This window comes from Bison bison, unplaced genomic scaffold, assembly GCF_000754665.1.
Source record: "Bison bison bison isolate TAMUID 2011002044 unplaced genomic scaffold, Bison_UMD1.0 scf7180017864500, whole genome shotgun sequence".
Classification (NCBI taxonomy): domain Eukaryota; kingdom Metazoa; phylum Chordata; class Mammalia; order Artiodactyla; family Bovidae; genus Bison; species Bison bison.
In genome coordinates this window covers 5,274,784-5,297,350 of record NW_011495059.1, presented here as the reverse complement: position 1 = coordinate 5,297,350, position 22,567 = coordinate 5,274,784, and the positions used below count along the sequence as shown (strand labels likewise).

The following is a 22,567-nucleotide window of genomic DNA, read 5'->3' as shown; positions in this document are numbered from 1 at the left end:
GCAGGGAGCCCTCTCCCGCCGTTCTTCCTGTCCATCCAGCTTCTGAGCTCCTTCTCTCCATCCTGGGCGTGATCACCCAGATTTGCATTTCTGAGGGCAGATTATGACTGCTCTGCTTGCAGGAGCTCCTGGAGGACGGCCAGATGGATCAGTTTCACAAGGCCCTGATAGAGCTGAACATGGACTCCCCGGAGGAGCTGCAGTCCTACATCCAGAAGCTCAGTGCTGCAGTGGAGCAGGCGAAGCAGAAGATCCTTCAAGCAGAAGTCAGTCTCGAGGTGGACGTGGTGGACAGCAAGCCAGAGGTACTGGGGCCTCAGAAGGGAGGTCTCGAGGGGTTGTGTAGGATTGCCCTTTCTGAGGACAGAGGAGTGTCCAGGAAAGGCTGATGACAAAGGGGTTGTGACCAGACTTGAGCAGCAAGCAGAACAGAGTGGTGTTTGATGTCTCTGGGGGCACGGATGGGGGCAGGGATGGGACTGACCTTATACCAACTGGAGTGCTGACCCGAGGGGTTTTACCTGGTAGCGCCCTGGCCCCCTGGGAGGGGAAGGTGTGCAAGTAGAAAAGGAAGAACATAACACAGGCTGATTGAGTGGCCCATCTTGAGCATGAACCTGCCCCACTGATGGTTCTTGGATCATCATAAATGCCTCAACTTTCTTCTGATCTCGTATTAAATATATTGTGACTACTCTTTCATTCGCCACCTTTCCATCTCGTGTTCCCTAAGGACAGGGATCACACTTCACACATAGTCTGGGAGTTTTTTTATAGGCGCTAATAGACATGCTCAGTAGGAAATATACAAATGAGACCCAGAAGGACACATCAGAGGGTAAATGGCTTGTGATTGTGAATGACACTGTTTTTTGCTTCTTGTGTTTTTCGGTTTCCTATCATGCACATGTTAACTTTTAAGAAATGTTATTTTAAAAACCTTGAAAAGATATTTGCTGGTTGATTTAAAACCAGCCTTTTGTTAGTTACTAAAACTAATTCTTTAATCTTCTCAGTCTCTCCTTTTTGTTTCCCTGCCTGTGGACTGTGAATAAGTATTCATGTGGCTGAAAGGGTGGGCGGGTGGGTGGAGCTGAGACAGGGCCCTGGGTAAATCAAACCCTAGCACTGGGCCTCATGTGGAAGGGGCTGCCTGCAGGTCACACCTCGGTCCCAGGTCTCTGGTTGGCTCTCCTTCTCTAGATCTGGAAAAAAGTGATAGTAGGTGGATGCATTGTTGCTGGATCTGTCATCTCTAGAGTTCTAAAATAAAGGTACTTGTTCACTGCCTTGTGACACTACCAGAGCAGGGTTAGCCAGTTCAGCTATTGACCTTTGTTTTTAAGTCTACTTTAAATTCTAAAGCCTTTACTTTTCGAAAGAAACAGTCCGGTGGAAAATTGCGGTTTGCCGCTGGGTGTGTGTAGTGCGCTGCTCATCGGGGGCCTCAGAGCTGTCCTTGGCTCAGCAGGCAGCCTGCTTTTGCAGGGACTGTCTCCGCTGGAGGCCGGCTCTCACGGTTTCCGCTCTCAGCCTCTCCACCCACCTGTCCGACAGGCTGTAGATCACATGAGGACGGTGACTGGCCGTGAGCATGCATGCTTGACAGAGCAGGTCCTGAGTCAGACTTCCTAGAAACAGCATACTGGATCCCTGAGGTCCGGGGTTGAAGGGGCCTTGACCTCCATCTTTGTCTCGCTCAGCATCCTGGATTGGCTTTAGGAGGACTAGCGTGCCTTTTCTGGCTTGCTCCTCCCACTCTCCAGATGTGTGTTTCAGATTTGAGTTGGTTACTGGGATCTGGATCCACACTGTTGTTGTTCAGTTGCTCAGTTGTGACCCACCCTTTGCAGCCCCATGGACGGCAGCACTCCCTGTCCTTTACTCTCTCCCGGCGTTTGCTCACACTCGTGTCCGTTGAGTTGATGGTGCCATCCAACCATTGAATCCTCTGTTCACATTGCCTTTGTTGTTTGTTTATCTGAACTTAGTTTTATCATGCTTATCAACGTGTCCACAGGGTGTCAGCATCTTTATATCAGAGGTGAACCACTAAGCTACATGCACATGGAGGATTTCAGATTTAAAAAGAAAAGAGATCAAATAACTGTGAAGATGTGATTCCCAAGCAGTTGGGGAGCTGGCTTTTCCTTTTCTTTGTTCATTTTCCTGTGTCTGTTATATGCCCTGATTCAGTCACTCTGTTCATTCATTCAGCAGGTACTTACTAAGTCCCTACTTGGTCTTGTAACCTGAGGGTACATATTCAAATCTCTCTGGGCTTGGGGAGATTTTGAATTGTTGGACTTTAAAAGGTTTCCCTACATAGTACAACAGATCTGATGAATCAGTCTGTCCCAAAGCCTTAACGGTCAGTCAGAGAGATTGTTAAAAATTAGATCAAATACAGTAATATTCATGGGCTAAGTTTGGCCACAACACTGGCCAACCAGTTCTACCTTTCAAAAAAGATTTATTGTATTTTCCAACTGTACAGTTCCTTTAGAAGGGAGAGAGCAAATATATGTGGACCACAGTTCATATTGAAATGCCATCTAAATGGTGAAAGTTGCATTGGATTCATACAGCTGAATTTTTAAACTTCCAGTATATTCTAAAAATCCATTTTTTCTTACAGACCAATCCATTGCATCCCTCACTGCAGGTATTCAGTGAGGATGTTGTAAAGGAGTAGGTTTTGTTAGCCTTCTTGTTTTCAATGTTTATTTATTTATTTATTTGGCGGCCCTGGGTCTTAGTTGCAGCACTTAGGGTCTTCACTGCATCACGCAGACTCTCTGGTTGTGGCACACAGCCCCGTGGCATGTAGAGTCTTTTGGGACCAGGGGTCAAACTGTGTCCCCTGCATTGGGAGGTGGATTCTTCACCACTGAACCACCAAGGAAGTCCTGCTAGCATTCTTCACGGAGTACTTAAAAGATGCTCACTTTCCATCGCTGCAGATGGTTGGGAGTGCAGCTCACTAGCACCCTCCTTTGTTGGAAAGCACAGTGGGTCAAAGATAGAAAGATCTCTTACCTGAGGAATCAAGATTGAACTGGTCTGTTTGTTTTTCTGCTGCTCAAGGCTGTTCTGGGTAACCACACTGCATCTTCTCTGACGGGGAACCACACTGCATCTTCTCTGATGGGGAACCACACTGCATCTTCTCTGATGGGCCTTGGAAAACTGTTGTTCTGCTTAGTTCCCAAAGAGCAGTCCATGTATATGTTCCCAGTTGTCACCCAGTACACCTGGGGACCCTGCAAACCCTAAGAGGGGGAGAACCCAGCCAACTGGTGGAGAAATCAGTTCTCTCTGGGATGCCTGTTGCTGCATTGAAATTACCAGCTTTGTTCTTCTCTATGAATCATGAATCAGGATAAGGAAAATGTGTGTGTGTGTTTTACAATTTTGGTGAAGCTAAGAAATCTTGTTTTTAAGGTGACAGCTTTTGAATATAATTAGATATGAAAGTGAGTAGTTATACTGAAAAAGCCTTTAAAATCCAGACATTTTACAGTCCTCTTTATTCTAGAGAAATCTAAGGGTGTATCCCGGGACTTACCGCTCAGTGCTAGGCATGATTGCCAGGGACCAGGGCACAGAGGTGACTAAGAGACAACCCTTTCCCTCCTCAGTACCTCAGAACCTAGGGCTCTAGAACATACTCAGGACTGTAATATGCTGTGCATGGGGTTCTCCCGTCAGGAATACTGGAGTGGGGTGCCATGCCTGCCTCTAGGGCATCTTCCCGACCCAGGGATCAAATACCTCAGAACCTAGGGCTCTAGAACATACTCAGGACTGTAATATGCTGTGCATGGGGGTTCTCCCGTCAGGAATACTGGAGTGGGTGCCATGCCTGCCTCTAGGGCATCTTCCCGACCCAGGGATCAAACCCAGGTCTCCCAAATTGTAGGCAGATTCTTTACTGTCTGAGCCACCAGGGAAGCCCAGACTGTGATAACCTTTATCAAATGTGATGCTATTAATAGATGTCTGTGGGAATGTAGATGGAGGTTTGTTTTTTTGTTTGTTTTTAAAAATATTTTATTTATTTCTTTGGCTGTATTGGGTTTTAGTTGCTAGCATACGGAATCTCTAGTTGTGGTTGCAGGGGCTTTGTTGCCCTGCAGCGAATGGGATCTTAGTTCTCTGACCAAGGATGGAAGCCACATCCCCTGAGTTGCAAGGCAGATGCTTAACCACTGGACCACCAGGGAAGTCCTCAGATGGAGTTATGAGAAAGGATTGGGATGTTTGAGCTGGGCCCTGAAAGATTATTTGATTTCAGTAGATATCCAATGAGGAGAGAAGGACATTTTATATGGAAAGAAATATACATGCAGGGAGCAGGGCCCATCCTGCATGGAGAATGTGGGAGACCAAGCCGGAAGGGAAGCTGAGGCCACCTGAAACAGTCTTCATCTGTCAGCCTGGATAGTATCCTTCAGACAGAGCCTTCAGAGTGTGCTGAGCAAGGCATAATCTGACGAGATTTTATTTTAGGAAAATAACTGGTGGCAGTTAGGATGATGGATTTAGGGAGAGGCGAGGCTGGAGGTGGGAAGACAGGATGAAAATGGGATGGCTTCATTCAGGAGGGAGCCAGTGTGACCTGAAGCTTGTCAGAGGCTGCAGGGATGGAGGAGGACACACCTCCAAGGTCGGAGCCAGAGAACTGGCGCCGTTCAGGAGCGACGGGACTGATGACAGAACAGGGGCCTGTGCCAGACCCCTGCCGCACAAGGATCGTCCTGATTAGTTTTCACCATTCCGCAAGCACTGTCTTCATTCCCGTTTTATGAATAAGGAGACTGAGAGTGAGGCGAGGGAAGAAATCTGCCCAAGGTCAACAGCTAGAAGCAGCGCGGCTGAGAGTCAGATCTGAGCAGTTAGAGTCCAGATTCTCTCCAGTCACTGCGGCTGGGGTGAGAGGCAGCGTGGACCGAGCTTAGGGAGGTGACCAGCTGGATTCTGAGCCCCTCATCTCTGGAGTCTCTCTGGGACAGTCCTCTCTGGAGTGGCAGACTTGAGCTGCCCCCTCCAAAGGCTTCAAAGAAGGTGGGAGTTGATGAGACTGGTCTCAGTGGGGAAGTTAGGGGGTAAGAACAAAGCCCATCTCTGGCTTTTTAGTCTTTTAACCTTGTGTTCATGTGTGTTTGGGTTTTTTTTTTAATAGTTTAGAAACTTTTCATTGTTTTTATGTGTGGACATACGTTCAGGACACTGGGTGAGATCCCAGTTCTTTTTGGTGACCATGAGCTCACAGAGCTAAGGCTCGCTGAGTCACAGGTTCTGTCTTATGTTTCTTCTCTTCTCAGACTCCTGACCTGGAGCAGCTCGAGCCATCTCTGGAAGATGTGGAAAACATCAACGATTTCGAGCCCCTGTTTTCGGAGGAGACGCCGGAAGTGGAGAAGCCAGTGGCCACAGTCCAGGTTGGCCTCCTGTAGCCTCGACCTTGCTTATGCTTTGAAGCTTGGCGTGAATGACCAGTCAGGTCTAGTCTGCTTCTTTAGGAATATTTCCCCCTCCAGCTGCAAATCTCAGTTGTATTTTTCTAGAAGGGCGAGTACCAGCACTCAAAACTTGCAGAGTCAGGGACTTTTTCCCCTGTGGTGATTGATTGGGGTTCCAGCACTAACTGTGGAACTGTGAGAAACGGTCTGCTCTTTGGGAGAGTCCCAGTAACCAGGGACTTTGAGACCCAAAGAGTAGCTTTTAATGCTTTTATTTAAATTGAAGTGAGTGTAATGATGTTTCATCCTCATCTGGGTTCATGTTTCTGCCATCACCGTGGCAACCAGATAGACGGACGTGAGGCTGAGACACCCGGGAGAAGGCTTTCTTGGCCGTGCAGGGACTGGGTGCTGGGCCAGTTGCTGGCGGAGACTTGGTCTTCCAGTGCCAGCCTTGCTGCTACTGCTCTTCACCAAGTCTCTTTCCTACATCTCAAGGATCATTTCATAGTGGAGATGCATAGCAGTTTATAATCCAGAGGTTAAAGAAGGTAGAAAAATTGAATCATCACATCAAGAGAGTGTGGGGAGAGGTTATTCTGGCACGAACAAAGCTATGATGGAATGAGAAATGCAATTTGAGGAAGCTGGCAATTGGGATGTTTGTTCTTATGGCCTAAAAATATCTTCTAAACCTTGGGTTTTTAAAGCCCGTGTTTAACTTGGCAGCGTACCATCAGCTGTTTGTTGGGACAGAAAGAATTCGAGCTCCAGAAATTATCTTCCAGCCATCTCTCATCGGAGAGGAGCAGGCCGGCATAGCAGAGACCCTCCAGTACATCCTGGACAGGTGAGCCTGGACCTTCTTTTCCTTCTGTTTTCTTGAACCATTCCCTTGAATTTTGCGTTGAACAATGGAGCTGATGGCCGGGCATCTCTTTCATTGACTTGCTGTGCTCAGAAGGTGTTATTTTTCTCTCACCAGGCCTGGCACAGAGTTAGGGCTGTCTGTTCTTTTCTCAGTGTGTAGGTAGATGCTCAACGTGTATATACTTGAGCTTTAAGAATGTCTTTTAAAAATTTGGGCAATATGTTAATATATGTGCACTGGCTTTTCTAAAAGTCTTCACATCACTGCAGACTGCTGGTTCTAAATCACCCTAAAAACAAGCAGAACTTAGTGTTTTTCCCACCTTGCATTTTATTTTTTAAGAGTTTGCATTTCTATAACAGTATGCCTCTCCCCAGCCATTTATACAGATATGATTCTGCAGTGTGAGTTTTCCTGATTCACGGGGAACAAGTAGGGAACACGGTCTTGTGGTCCTCTAGTTGCTGTTGGTTCAAACAGAACGGCAACTTAACAACTAGCAAGGAAGAAAAGTGACTGCAGCTACTTTGTCTGAATAACTTAGAGTTTTGTCTCGCAGTGGGTAGAAAAGTGATCAAACGTGTAAGATAAAACTAGTAATAAAAAGCACAGGTGGACAGGGAGGTCCTCTAAAGGAGAGGCAGGACTTTGGGGGGTGATGGAAATGTTCTGTATCTTGGTTCTGGTGTTGGTTGCTGGGGTTTATAAATTTGTCAGACTTCATCTAAATGGATTTAAAGCAATCCTTAGTAAAGTCAATTTTTTAAAAACATGTATTAGAAAGGCATAATGTTAAGGAAATGGATTGACCATTCAATAAGGTTTTAGCTAGCTGTTTGACGTTCATTCTGTAAAGGCAAATGAAAAATGGAAAGTGTTTTTTTTGTTTGTTTTTTAACTTTTTGTGTGGATGTTTTCTGATTTGTACTGAGAGCTCACATTTCCACATCCACATTCTCTTCTAATATTCAAGTAGGAGAGACTATAGCAGCAGAATCGTTTCATCCCCAGGTACCCAAAGGATGTTCAAGAGCTGCTGGTTCAGAACGTTTTTCTCACTGGCGGGAACATGATGTATCCTGGGATGAAGGTCAGAATCGAGAAGGAGCTGCTGGAGATGAGACCCTTTCAGTCTTCTTTTCAGGTACTGATTGTCCATGGAACCAGCTGTTTCGAAAATAGCCTTATTGTTTGTTTTTGTTTTCTAGGTTGCAAAAGTAGTACAGTGTAAGTGAGAAAAATAGTCATTCCATCATCCAGAAACAGCCACTGTTAACACATTCATGGCTTTCCTTCTATTCTTCAGATTTTTAAAGCAAGATGGAAATCATAATTTATGTACTTCTTTGTTTTGTTTTCATTGACAAAGGAAGACCTGCAGGCAGTAAACATTCAGAGAGTACACAAGAGTGTACCTTGAGGGACTTGGCCCGGTGGCTAAGACGCCACGCTGCTAGTTCAGGGGGCCCGAGTTTGATCCCCGGTCAGGGAGCTAGATCCCACATGCCACAACCAAGGATCCCACGTGCTGGAACTAAGATCCAGGGCAGCTAAATTAATTAACTTTTTAAAAATTATCACCAAAATTATTTATTTGCTTTTGGCAGCACTGGGTCTGCGTTGCTGCGCACGGGCTTTCTCTAGTTACGGCGAGTGGGAGCTACTTCCGAGTTGTGGTGCACGGACTTCTCCTCAGAGTGGCTTCTCTTGTTGCAGAGCACGGGCTTTAGACTCACAGGCTTCCGTACTTGTGGCGCATAGCCCCACTTGCTCTGCGGCGTGTGGGATTCATTATTACCCAAAATTATTTTCTTTAAAAAGAGTGTACATTGAGATTAAGGCCTTCTCTTCACCCAGGCCCCGGGCCACAGGCAGAGGGGACTGGCTGAGGAGGTTTTTTCTTTCTTCCACATATTTTCTACACATGGCTTTTGTAACTTGAACTTCTTAACCTGCCAGGAACATTTTCCCATGTCATTATTCATCAGAAATACTTTTAAAAGCAACTGTCTGGTGGGGGTACCCCACAATTTCTTTACCAGATTCCCGATCACCAAGAGAAGTGGTTTGAGTTCCCCTCGTGGCCCAGTCATCTCAGCATGCTGAGATGTCCTGGGCACCTAGGGGTCTTGGAGTTCAGGGACAGCTTCTTGGAAGTGAGTCTTCTGAGGGCGAGGAGGTGTTTGTCATGTAGAGTGTGTGGAGCGGGGTGGGATGGAGAGAATGTTCCAGACTGAGGACAAGAGGATGAGCAGGAGCAAAGGCTTGGGGGCCAAAATCTTGCTGAGGGGTGTGCAGCTGAGAGTGGCTGTGAAGGGTCGGGGCTGGAGAGGCCGGCAGGGCGCATGGGGTATAGAGCCTGTGTGTCCTGCTGAGGGGCTTGGCTTGGCCTGCCCCGTGCTCTGTGATGTGTTATACATTCAAGGGGTGGTCTCTGGGCCTGGGTTCTGACTCCAGCACCACCGTCACTGAGTTTTGCCACACCCCAGTTTTCTCAGCAGTGAGAAGGGGGTCATCTTGGCACCCGTTACCAGCTTTCAGTGTTCAGGACGAGTCAGGTGCTCAGCCCAGGGCCTGCGTGTGATGGACAGACATCAGCTGTTGTGTTGAGGGCCCCTGAGAACACACTAGATTCCATGAGTCGCTAGAAGGACCCGCTGAGATTCCACATATGATCCTGCTTGATATTCCTCACAGTGGGCACTTGCCCGGTGTGAGGAGTGGAGCGAGCGCCTCCCTCGTTCCTTCACTGACACTTGTACACCGGAGCGGCTGGGGCTCTCGTGACCCTGATTTTGTTGATGGTCCTTTCTTGCAGGTCCCTTGCCTCCTCCTCCTCCATCTGTGCTGATTCCTCCTGCCCTTTATTTCAGAAAGTTCCCAAACCTCCATTCCAGCCTGGGACTTCTATGGGAGATGGAGGGAAGAAGGGAGGGTTAGCTGGGTGACTCCAGGAAAAAGGAGCCCGATCTGAGTTGGACAGTGGTCTGCCCTGTGATCAGCTTAAACCTCACTGGGGCACTCCCGGGACTGCTGACCGCAGTCTTGCTCTTGGAATAAGCAGCGGAATCCGAGCCCAGGGCAGCCTCTGTGCTCTCATGTCCTCCAAGGCTCATTTGCCACCATGGCCAGAGCCACCTTGCATCAGCCTCTGCTTCCCTCACTGGCAGAGGGGCTCAGGTCCAGGTCTTCCAGGTCTCCACCTGACACCTGTGGCCGACAGGACGGGGGCAGGAGGTAGGGCAGCTGGTCCCTTGCCCCCTGTCCAGGGTGGTGTGGATAAAGTAACTGATGACCTCTTACTCGGTGAGGTTGGTCCTGGTGCACTCTGCATGTTCGTGTCCTTCCTTGGAATGTCTGGGGCATTTCAGCTCAGCTCCCTTAGAGGGGTGCAGAGATAGTCCTGCCGCATTTTGGAATCAAAGGGGGCCCTCCTGTGTGTGCATCTCCGTAGCCAGCCTTGCTAAACATTCAGTCCTTAGAAACCGATGGGGGATGCCCTTCCGGTGACTGCTCTGCTCCCTTCCAGGTTCAGCTGGCCTCAAATCCTGTGCTGGACGCCTGGTACGGAGCTCGCGACTGGGCCTTGGACCACCTGGACAACGAGGACGTCTGGATCACCAGGAAGGACTACGAGGAGAAGGGGGGAGGCTACCTCAGGGAGCACTGTGCCTCCAACGTGTACGTCCCCATCCACCTGCCCAGGCAGGCTGCGCGCTCTGCAGAGGCCCAGGCATCCGGCAAGGGCTCGGGGGCCAGCGGAGGCGGGGCTAGCGAGCAGGCATAGCAGAGGGGCCCCTCCAGGGACCTGGGGCCACATCGGGACAGTGACTCTGCCAGCTGTGTGCGGCCCGAGTCTGCTGGGAACATTTGGCTTCGAGATGGGTTTCTCCAGGGGAGAACAGTTAAGGGCCACTAGGAGTTACCCTTTGGAACTGTGCTCTTTGGGGCGTCTGCAGTGAAGGGACGAGCGGACTTTCGGGGACCTGCCGTGGGTGAGCCACAGGCTTCGCTTCTGCAGCAGTGAATGAGCATGATGGTGGCAGAGCTGTACAGACTGTGTACACAGGCTTCCTTCTTACTACACTTTAAAGCCTTTTTCGTTCTTGTTTTTATTTTTTTTTAAATCCTTTTAATTTTATATTGTCCGTGTAGCTAGTTTTCTAAATTGATTCCAAAACCGTGTGAAGGCCCAGCAGGTGGCGTTCTTTCCTCTACACCTAAGAAGATGACACTTAAGGGAAGCATCACTCACGAACTCTCCAGGACTGGAAATATTTTCCTCCTCCTGTTATTTCTGCTGAGAAATAAGGAAAAGGAGCCCAAAGAGGGAAACGAGATTGTCCAAAGTCAGCTTCCTGAGGACCTGCCCAGTGCCGGCTTCTGAATGGGCAGGTGTGGGGCTAGTGTCCAAGCATCGTTCATACTTCCTTTGCTGGAAACTTTTCTACTATATGAGGCCTTCGTACAGTTTTAGAAGTTTCTGTCCCTGTGAACTTGCTGGCTGCTTAACTTTGCAGGCCTTCCTGAAGAAAGAAACAGACTGGAAAAGGTTTGTTGTGTTGCCTTTTCAGTTTTGCCACAACCTCATCTTTCCTGGGCTTTTGCAGCTTCTTCTTAAGTGGATGGATAACCCCTCTCTTCTCCAGAGATGGTTGGGGAGAATTTTAACTCTCAGACACAACCAGTATTTAAGCCCAGGAGGCCCCTGAGTTTCCTTGCCCCAGAATCCATATGTTTAAATCCTGTGGAGCGTCTGGGCCACCCTTCTGAGGAGGCCTCCTCAGAACCAGTCCGCCCGTGCAGTCCACCAGGCTTGGTCACCTGCAGCTCCAGCTCTCCAGGGTTTTGACACTGAAGACCAGGAAGGGGCAGCAGTGGTGGTGGAGGAGGCAGGAGACTCAGGCCAACTCAGGATGCCCCACGGCCTTGCAGGGAGCACTGGCCGTCCACAGCTGGGCCTGAGGGTGGATGAGAGGGTGAGTGTGAGCTGACAAGGAAGGACAGATGTGAAGGAGGCAGGACTGGCCTCCCTGGAGAGGTTTTCATAATGGCGTTTCCAGGAAGAGGGGTTGGGTGAGCTGCTGGGGTCTTTCTCCACAGTCAGCATTTTAAACGGCCTGAAGAGCAATGGTGAGGCGCAAAGATTGCCCTGGACATCCAGCCTTGCTGAGGAAGGACCCTGACTGGGCAGGTACGCTGGGACATAGCGTAGTCCAAGAACAAGTGTGAAGCCAGCTCTGCTCGGGGTGCCTGTAGCCCAGAACTGAGGAGGGTTGGGGCTGTGCTGAGGCTGGGCCTTGCGCTCTCCTGCTTTAACTTCATGCTGAGCTTGTTGCGACCTCTTCTCACACCTCTCAGCCCCTCGTACAGACCACCATCAGGGCGCACAGACCACCATCAGGGCGCTCAGCACAATACCTTGAGCTTTTTCTCTGCCCCCAGGTGGCCTCTGAGAGACTGTAACTCAGAAAGTGTTTGCAAGATCAGGAGGTGGGTTTCATTCAGCTTGAAATATGCACATCCCAGGGCTGGGCCTGGAGGGTGTCGAGGGCTCGCAGGGTTTCTAATGAGTGACCAGCTGGTTGGATGACTGACCAAATATGTGAACAAAGACATTTTGAGGATAGCTTGTCTGCTGCATTGGGAGGAACAAATCAGGAGTCTATTCTTCCCCTAAGCCAGGGAGCCCACTACTGAGACATTTTAAGTCTTTCCTCTGATCATACCAGGACTGTTCCTGGAGATGAAGTGGGTATGACTCCAGCTGAATGATCTGAGAGCAGCCTTGAAGAAATAGATTCCCGTAGCCCAGCCTCGGGCTTCTGTCTGCGTTGTGGCGTGGGAAGAGAGCCCAGGGTCGGGAGAGTCCACCCAAGGTCAGCCTGGCTCTGGGTTTGAGTCAGGGCAGCTCCAAAGGTTGAGTGGCCACCCAGGGTGATCAGGGCCTCTCTCCCTGATAGGGGTGTCCCCCCTTTTTGCCCCCTCTTCCTTCCATGGACATCTTTGGCAATAAACAGTTTTACCAAAGCAACAAAGAAGGTGAAAAGGTAAGGAAATAGAAGTTAAGAGTAAAATAAATGTTTTAAGTATGGGCAGAGAACACCTGACCAAGAAATGAAGATGCTGAACTCATACAATACGCAAAGATTATTTTATGCCTACCTAAGGAATTAAATGGATGAGATGAAATTTATCATTACAGATCCTTGTGATTAAATCATTTCCAGATATTTAGAAAATGGTAGAACAGAGAATTAAAAAATATAGGCAGGGAGACTGGCGGTTTACTAAATTCGTTTTCCTTTCCTCCTGGGCACACAGCTGCACCACGTTTCCCAGCCTCCCTCACAGTTCTACCTGTAGCCATTTGATTTCTGGCCAGTGGGACACGGACGGAAGAGATGTACAACATCCAGGGCTGCTTCCATAAACCTCCCACGAGAACCTCTCTTTCCCCGTCATCTGGCTGAACAGGGAGCTGTCCAAGGCCCAGGAGGAGCGTGGAACCAGAAGTGGAAGAAGCTGAGTCCTTAAACAACTGGTTGGAGCAGAGACCCTGCAAATCCTTCAGTGTGTAAGAAATAAACTTACTGTTTAAGCCACTGAGAGCTTTTCTGTCTGTTACAGAAGCTAGCATTGTTCTAACTAAAAGTGTAGGTTAAAAATAAAAACCATTACCTTCGTGTTCGTCGGGGATTTAAGGAGGAAAAATTTTTGAAATAATATGAAACAAGGAGAACAGTGTGACAGATAGTTATCCCCTCATTTAGGAAATGAGTGAAAATCACTCAGTCATGTCCAACTCTTTGTGGCCCCATGGACTGTATAATCCATGGCATTCTCCAGGCCAGAATACTGGAGTGGGTAGCCGTGCCCTTCTCCAGGGGCTCTTCCCAACCCAGCAGTTGAACCCAAGTCTACCACATTGCAGGTGGATTCTTTACCAGCTGAGCCACCACGGAAGCCCAGGAAATGAGAGTAATTCTTTTTATCCTGTGCTGTGCTTAGTCACTCAGTCGTGTCTAACTCATTGTGACCCCATGGACTGTAGCCCACCAGGCTCCTCTGTCCATGGAGATTGATTCTCCAGGCATGAATACTAGAGTGGGTAGCCTACCCTTCTCTAGGGTATGTTCCCAACCCAGGAATCCAACCAGGGTCTCCTGTATTGCAGGTGGATTCTTTACCAGCTGAGCTACCAGGGAAGCCTTTGTATCCTGTAGGATTAATGAGCTAATGAGTAAATCACCTAAGGATTTCAGGAAACTTGTCTGTATAAGCTGACCCAGAAAGACCCCCTTGTATCTCCTACAAAGTTATGCAAAAAGTGGGATAAAGCAGAATTTTTAAAAAGTTGTCATGCTAACCTTAGAATTATAGATATTATGGAAAAGCTTGGAAATCGGAAATGAACATGAAAATCAAAGCCAGACTGGTAAGCCGAGTTGGCACTGAGGCAAGCCTAGTTGTTCAGATAGAGAAATCAGCCCTCAGGACGGGTAGGGACTACATGCTTTAAAATGCCTAAGTAGAGATGTAGCCTGGGTTCTCAAGGAGCAAGGAACCTGGAATAAACTCCCTTAATAGATAATACTAATGCAGCAAGGGAAACAGAGAGCTTATGAACAGAGCATATAAACCCAGACATTAGGGAAAGCCAAGTCTAATAGAAGAAAAGTTTGGAGGTGGGTGGTGTGGGGAAGAAGAGGTAGCCTAGTTAATAAAAAGAATAAAATTAGGACTTCCCTGCTGGGCCACTGCCATCCAGTGCAGGGGACTGAAGTTCGATCCCTGGTTGGGGAACTAAGATCCCAAATCCTGTGGGGCAGCTTAAGCCTGTACTAGAGAAGCCCATGCCATCCACAGCAACTGAGACCCAGTGCATCCAGATAAACACCTTTTTTAAAAGTACAAAACAAAGTGGTATAAATGAATTCAAGTGTGTTAATGGAAGTGTAGATAGGAAGTGTAGAAAAACGAGAAGATTGGTTTTAAAAAACGTATAGCTGTAAACTATTTGCAAAAGATGCTTTGAAAACATGATACAAAGATGTTAAAAGGACAGAAAGAAGCAAACAAACACTAAACCACTTATCTGCTAGGCAAAAACTATTATTAGGGAAAAAACTTAGTAATAAACAATTCAGAAAAAGTTACACTGAGCCTGAATCTAACCTGTATGCCCCTCATAAAATAGCCTCAAAATGTATAAAGCACAGATTGACAGAATCATAAAGTGGCAGATAAATAGTGCCTGGTCCTTTAGAGTCAGTATTTGGGAGCTGTGACGATGAGATCCAGGAATAGGGTGGGTCTGCTACTTCTAGGTTCTGGGCTAAGTCCAGTCCCTTGGCAGAGCAAAGGAGAATTGTAGGCTGGGCAGTTACACCTGGGCTCCCTAGGACACCTCCCAAGGACCGGGCTCCCTGAGATGCTGGGAAGGGGACTGATGGTCCCCAGAATGGGTATGCTCAGGAGGAAGGGAGAATCCTGAGCTGGAAGCCACATCCTTTCTTCATTTTCTTTCTCTAGCTTCTCTGTTGGCCTCTCTGGTCCTCAAAACTCTTGTGGGTCCTTCCTATAGTGGAAGCAGGCATATGCAGAGGCTACTGAATAAAACCCAGTACGAAAACTGCATTCTGGTAACTTGGGGATTTCAGGGACTTCAGCCATCCCCTCCCTACTTCATTCTTTCTACTGCTTCCCCTCAGTCAGCCTCCTCCAGCCAGGGTAGCCCCAGGATTTCCTCTTGCCCAGCAAACCTCTGTCCTCTTGTTACTCCTCTGCTTGGTGGCCAGGAGCTTCACCTTGGGAAACAGCCAAGGTCAGGATGGGCATCACACGTGGACTAAGACAGCTGAGCCCTGGGAAGTGGCAGAGATTGATGCTGTGTTTTCCTTTCTTGCATGAAGTCCTCTGCTCTCTTCTCCAACTTCTGTTTCAGAGCACCCACTGAGGCCCAGGCATGCTTCTCTCTGCCCCTTACTCACCTGCTCCGGCTCAGGGAGCCCCGTGGGATTCACATGTCCTGGTGCCTCCCTGACCAGAGCTGACAGTCTTAGAAAGGCACCCCTTCTGAGGGTGAGAGAGGCACCTTGGGAGCCAGAGGTGGTGTGAAGGGAAGCACAGAAGGGGCTACAACTTGATATTTACTAAAGCAAGGCTGGATCAGAGGAAGCCTGACCACCAAGAGGTCTTGTTCAGTCACTGTGCTCAGTCACTCCAGTCGTGTCCGACTCTGCTACCTCACGGACTGCAGCGCCAGGCTCCTCTGTCCACGAGATTCTCCAGGCAAGAATACCGGAGGGAGTTGTCATGCCTTCCTTCAGGTGATCTTCCCGACCCAAGGATCAAACCCGTGTCTCTTATGTCTCCTGCACTGGCAGGTGGGTTCTTTACCACTGAGCACCACCTGGGAAGTTCAGTCGCCAAGAGGTGCTCAGTAGTGAAGAGTCTGTCTCTCCCTATAGCACCGGGAGGGGGAGCCTTTGCGAAATGTGGTAATCCACCAAAGCCCTCTCCTTGCCCCACCCTTATCCATACCCTCCTGCTAATATGGTTTAGGTGAACTCAAAATCCTCAAATATGAACATAAATAAAACTGCAGCATCCTTATGGGGATATGGTTAAAACAAAAAGACCAAAACCAAAAGATTCAAACTTTTGATCAGATAAAATATATACTGCCCCCTCCCCCACAAAGTCACTACAGGCAAAAAGAAAACTGGAATGCAACATTCCAACATGAATTAAAAATAGACAAGCCAGGGACTTGTCTGGTGATCCAGTGGCTAAGACTGCACTCCCAGTGTAGGCGGCCCAGGTTCAATCCCTGGTCAGGGAACTAGATCCCACATGCTACAATAAAGACCAGGCACAGTCAAATAAATATATATATATATATTTTTTTTTTTTTTAACTGATATAGGTGTAGAATACCACAAAGCAACTGAAAAACTTTGAGAGAGGTAGATGTGAACTGGGAACTGACAGGATTCAGTGAAGAAATTGAATAAAAAGGAAAAATTACCTCAGAAACCTAAATTCAAGATGCACACGGGTGAAGATATCCAACTGAGAATAAATAAAGGAAAAAACAAATGAAAGAAAATAGGAGAAATTATAGATAAGAGGCAACAGAAATTGAATCAAATTGAATATAGTTGAAGAAAATTAAACTATATTGAATTTTATATTGAAGAGGAGTTGAAGGAAAACAAGGGAACAAAATTGATACTTAAAATGATAATTCAGTAAAACTTTCCTCCATCTGAAAGGAAAAGGCCCCGAATATAAATACTAGAAAGACACACTTATGCATAGTTGGGAAAACTGACTCAACTCTAAGAAAAAGGCCCAGTAAAACTATTATGTCAAACTCTAGGTACTAGTTAAAAAAAAAAATCATCTGACCTCTAGGAAAAATAGATAAGATTACTTACACAATAAAGAAAAATGAGATGGAATCAAACTAACAGCACTGTATAGAACAAACAAGTTGATAAAAGAAACTGGATGATTAGAAAGCAGGGAATTCCCTGGTGGTCCAGTGGCTGGGACACTGCACTTTCACTGCCTGAGAGTCCTGGGTTCAATCCCTGGCTGGAGAACTAAGATCCCACAAGCTGCCTGGTGTGGCCAGGCCAAAAAGAAAAAGGGAAAAAAAATCAGCTGTTATTAAAAACAAACACAGCTGAAGAACTAGAAAACTTACCAGGGAAAGACCAACAAGGTTTTAAAACTACCAGAAAGAATAGAGAAAACACAAATACACAAAATAATAAATAACCAAAATAAGAAAAAAGTATAACTACTTTGCACAACTGTCAGCAAATGCATTTGAAAATCTTGGTGAAATAGTCATTTTTTTTTTTTTTAGAAAACTGTAATTGGTCCTCATAGAGATATGTAGAGTCCATCCAACCTATTTCCATGGATGAACTAAAGAAAGCTACCCCCAGAGCTGCCCCTTCAAAGAAAACTCCAGGTCCAGGTATGTTCATAGAGTTCTATTAACCTTTAAAGACTAGATAGTTCCAATGTTCCTTAAACTTTTTCAGAATGCAGGAATGGAAGAAATCATCTAAATTATGTTTATGTGCTGCTGCTGCTGCTAAGTCACTTCAGTCGTGTCCGACTCTGTGCGACCCCATAGACGGCAGCCCACCAGGCTCCCCCATCCCTGGGATTCTCCAGCCAAGAACACTGGAGTGGGTTGCCATTGCCTTCTCCAATGCATGAAAGTGAAAAGGAAAAGTGAAAGTGAAGTCTCTCAGTCGTGTCCGACTCTTAGCGACCCCATGGACTGCAGCCCACCTGGCTCCTCCGTCCATGGGATTTACCAGGCAAGAGGACTGGAGTGGGGTGCCATTGTTTATGTACTAAGTATAATATAAAAATCTGATAGATTACCCCCTCCACACGTCCACACACACACACACAAAGAAAACCATAACCCAATCTCACTTAAAGGTACCAGTGAAGAAAACATAAGTAAATTAGTTACAAACAGAATCTATCAGCACATTGAAAAAGTAATCCATAGTGACCAAAGGGATTTTATTCCAGGAATGCAAGGGTATCCATCAAATATCAAAAGTCTCAGAGGCTTAACACCAGGTTTCTTGCTTATGTGTGTGTCCAGTGGATATCAGCATGTATGTGCAGGTTGGAGGGAATCACTGTTGCACATAATCACAGCACTTCATCTTAGGATCGTGCCAACTCAACACGAAGAAGAAAAGAGAACATTAAGAGTCAAGTCCTGGCTTCCAAATGCTTCCACCCAGAAATAACACACGTCACACCTACTCAACTTCCATGGGTTAAGGTACATCATTTAGCAATGTGTAACTTTTCAGTATTCCATTTCACGGCTAACTGTGCCTCTCTCTATATATATATTTTTTCTGGTAGTTGCTCTAAGAACTACCGGCTTCCCTAGTGGCTCAGTCTGTAAAGAATCCACCTGCAATGCAGGAGACCCAGGTTCAATCCCTGGGTCAGGAAGATCGTCTAGAGTAGGAAATGGCAACCCACTCCAGTATTCTTGCCTAGAAAATTCCATGGACAGAGGAGCCTGGTGGACTACAGTCCATGGGATTGCAGAATCTGATAGGACTGAGCACACACAGCACACTCAGGATTACATTGTATATCCTCAATTTGTTACAGCTGGTCATGAATTAATCTGTAACACTTCACATGCAATGTAGGAATGTCCGGTGTATCAACAATGTAGGAATGTCACTGTGTATAACTCCTTTTGCCACTTTGGGATTTGCCATTGGTATCATGTGTTTTACTAATACTTATGCTCTATCCCCCACATGATATTGTTAACACTGTTTTATTTAGTCAGCAGTCTTGGAGAAATCTAAAAAGATGGTCTTTTATATTTACCTCCAAGTCAACTTTCTGGGACAGGGAAGTAGGGACAGGAGGAGGACATTCCCTTGGCCACAGAGCTCAGTCTGCACATTCTTCTCAGGAATGCAGAAAGAGATGAGGGTGGAGGGGTCCCCTCTGGCTGGTACCTAGCTGTCCCAGAGGAAATGCAGTTGGATTCTCCTCACAGCCAGTCCTCAACCTGGACAAGAATTGAGAGGTGAATTCAGCTGCTGGGCACTCTCCAGCCTGCTTAAGGTTTTGATCAACATCTGACTGAGGGTGGGCTCTATCTTGTCCTGCCAGACCTTTCCATCTGGACAACCATCTAGGGATTTCCTGGGAATTGGGTTGATGGGTATTTCCTGGCCTGGACGAACTTCTGGAAGCTCTAGTTTTAGTGGTGGAAGGGGGTGAAGTTCCCCTTTGCCTGCCGGATCATTCCTCAACTTGGGACAGTTCTGCAGTAATTTGGATTGGATTTCATCATAGTTGTTTTAAATCTGTAAGGCTTTATAATCCAGCTATATCCATGCCTTGGTCACTATTCATAGTAAAGAGCATTCCACGAGTGTGAACTAAGCCCTTTGTTGATAATGATCCAGTCTGCCTTTGTTCTAGACATTCCTTTAGCCATTGTGAGAAGGTACATCCAGATGCTAAAGTATACAAATAAGAATCTGAATAAAATTGAGATATTTACAGAGCCCCCCACCCCCCACCCCCGCCACCGCCAGGGCGAAGGATGATCTTCCGCTTTTCTTGGCAGCTTTTCCCCACATTCTGGATCTAACAATAGAAACCTCTCACAAGATTATTAAGATACACTGAGCTATTTGGGGACCTAGCAGTTACACCCAAGTTATCCTAGCATCACCTCTGTGTGAGTCCAGTCATTGGTTATGGGAAAAGATTCTTTGGCGCCACCTAGCGGCTTTCTGGGGAGCATCAAAGATCTGTGCTGTGCTGTGCTGTTCTGTCGGAGAAGGCAATGGCGACCCACTCCAATACTCTTGCCTGGCAAATCCCATGGACGGAAGAGCCTGGTAGGCTGCAGTTCATGGGGTCGCTAAGAGTCGGACACGACTGAGCGACTTCACTTTCACTTTTCTCTTTCATGCATTGGAGAAGGAAATGGCAACCCACTCCAATATTCTTGCCTGGAGAATCCCAGGGATGGCGGAGCCTGGTGGGCTGCCGTCTATGGGGTCGCACAGAGTCGGACACGACTGAAGCGACTTAGCAGCAGCAGCAGCATGCTGTTCTGTGCTGTGCTATGCAGTACTGTGCTGTGCTAAGTCGCTTCAGTCCAGCCCCACTCTGTAACCTTACGGACTGTAGCCCTCCATGCTCCTCTGTCCATGGGATTCTCCAGGCAAGAATACTGGAGTGGGTTGCCATTTCCTTCTCCAGGGAATCTTCCGGACCCAGGGATTGAACCCACTTCCCTTTTGTCTCCTTCATTGGCAGGAAATTCTTTACCACTGAGCCACCTGGGAAGCCCTCAAAAATGACACAGATGCAACATTTCCCAAAAGTTATTTTCTGAATTTGGAGCTGACTTTGGAGAAGGACCAAATTTAAAAGAGCTTCCAGAGAAATCTGGTTGGATGAAGAAGGTAAGAGCAGAGGTGTATCCTGAGAACATGAAATAACTTGATTTTGGCTCTTTGTGAATTTTGGAGGCAGACACTTAAAACTTCTCATGGCCTTTTTCTTTCACATATTCTGAGTTGGAGTTTGCTCTTTCTGCTTCCTGCTATGTAATGGTATTCCGGAGCTTGGCCTTGAGATTGGAGATCCTCCTCATTGACAATTCCTAGTGAAGAGTATCTCAGGTGAGAAAGATGGTCCCTCTTCTTCTGCCTGTTTGGAAAAACAGACAGTCCCCTGAGAGCAGTAGAAAACTGGTCCAAAGTTCCTGTTCTGATAAAATGTGAACTCTCATCCTGTTCCGATTTTTGTTGTAAATGTTAAATGTAACAAGGGAGGGATTTCCCTGGCAGTCCAGTGGTTAATATTCTCCACTTCCAACACAGGGGGCAGAAGTTCGATCCCTGGTCAAGGAGTTAGATTCCACGTGCGGAGGGAATTTTTTTTTTTTTTTTAATTTTTCAAATGTAACAATGGACAACAATGGATTATTTTAAGTCACTCGGGTTTTTTTTTTTTTTTTTTTTAAGAGAAATGTAATCATGTGCTGTTTTTAAAAAAATCTTTTACAAACTATGTCCATAAAATTCTTAAAACCTTAAAAAAAATTTGGCATCATTGCTTAGTTATATGTTGCTCTAGTAATAACATTTTATTTAACAGCTCTGTTTTTAAAAATGAAGGTACAACTGTTTTTAAGTTGTCCATACTGGCCAGAGGAGCCTTGCAATTTCCTTCTTCTTTCACCTACATTTTAAATTAACAGTACATGCTTTGTATGTGTGGCTCTGGAATTGTGTATATGTTATGAAACAATCCAATTTCAATAGAAATAAAAGCACAATCTTTAAAAATCAAAAGCAAGTGAAATAAATGAAGCTAATTATATCAAGCTGTTAGCTTCCTCACAGAGAGAGGTCCTATTTTAAATCTTTAATTAGGTGACTTAAAGTGACTTTTTTTTCACAGTGGTGAGAAAAAGTCCAATAGTTGAATATACATCTTTAGTGGGATATATTCTAAGGACAAAAAAGAACAGCAAAGGAATCTTACTGTTTCCAGTAATTATGTTGTTGGTAATAGCATTGGTATAGTTATTATGAAGATATAAATGTTTATGTATCAATATATATGTAAATGATTATGTTAATGTCATTAGGAACTAAGATTTTCAGCATACAAGACAAAATATAAAATTAAAATGAAAGTCCTGTAATCTTAAATTTGAACCATAAATTTCAGTAAGAGAACATGATGAATTTTCTAAAAGTATTAATTTCTTACCTGGAGTACGGTCTAGAAATAACAAACAACAGAGTACCAAGGAACATCCCTTGTGTGGCTTCTCAAATACCAGTGAAGTTGTTCAGTCGTGTCTGACTCTTTGCGATCCTGTGGACTGTAGCCTACCAACTCCTCCATCCATGGAATTTTCCAGGCAAGAGCCCTGGAGTGGGTTGCCATTTCCTTCTCCAGGGGATCTTCCCGACCCAGGGATCAAACCCAGGTCTCCCACATTACAGGCAGATGCTTTACCATCTGAGCCACTAGGGAAGCCCCAGTCTCAAATACCATTTCTCATTAAAAGGAACCAGGGTTCTTTGGAGGAATGGATGATTCCAGTTCAGGGGCAGGAAATAGATGAGCCTGGAATATCTTATTGTATCAGAAACCAAAGAAATGATCAAAGACTCCTGGGGTCACATCAGAAGAACTCAGTGACTCCCACCCACTGGCTGAAAAATGGGGAAAGAACAAAGATGAAGAGTTAAAACATTAAATATTGAAATCTATGAATTCATCATTGATTATGTTTGAAAGATCCAGTTCATCATCTGAAAATCAATAAAAACAAAGAAGGGAAATAAGCAGGCATGGTCCTGCCTTTCTTGTATAATTAGACCCACGGTTACCAAGTAGATGGTAAGGGGATTTTCCTTTGTAGAGGATTTCCAGCTAGTGCATGAAGAAAGGATGATAGAATAGCATCATTTTCTTACTCCTGATAATGGCAAGAGACAGTGATGCAATGACAGCTGAAAACCATTTGGTGAAAAGTCGATGGAGATCTTTGTAATGGGTGGACATTACCATGCCTTCTGAGGTGATACAATGTAATGTGTTTAACAACATCCATGAAGTATTCTTAGAAAAATGTTTAGCTTGAATCTGATCAAGCTTCAGATTT

At 46.2% G+C, this 22,567-nt stretch overlaps 1 protein-coding gene across 9 annotated transcripts in view; it reads left to right on the top strand.

Moving 5' to 3' along the window:
- Positions 1–22,567, top strand: part of ACTR5 (ARP5 actin-related protein 5 homolog (yeast)) — a 46,088-nt gene that overhangs the window by 9,999 nt on the left and 13,522 nt on the right. Inside the window, exons 5-14 of one of the 9 annotated variants that reach the window (XM_010829154.1) lie at positions 123–305; positions 5,328–5,444; positions 6,176–6,315; positions 7,348–7,480; positions 9,866–10,017; positions 12,661–12,913; positions 17,219–17,332; positions 19,128–19,129; positions 20,216–20,564; positions 20,766–21,783. In XM_010829154.1, coding sequence (XP_010827456.1) covers positions 123–305; positions 5,328–5,444; positions 6,176–6,315; positions 7,348–7,480; positions 9,866–10,017; positions 12,661–12,769 — 834 coding nt within the window. In that variant the 3' untranslated portion in view covers positions 12,770–12,913; positions 17,219–17,332; positions 19,128–19,129; positions 20,216–20,564; positions 20,766–21,783. The other 8 variants (XM_010829151.1, XM_010829150.1, XM_010829157.1 and 5 more) reach the window with 8 other exon arrangements.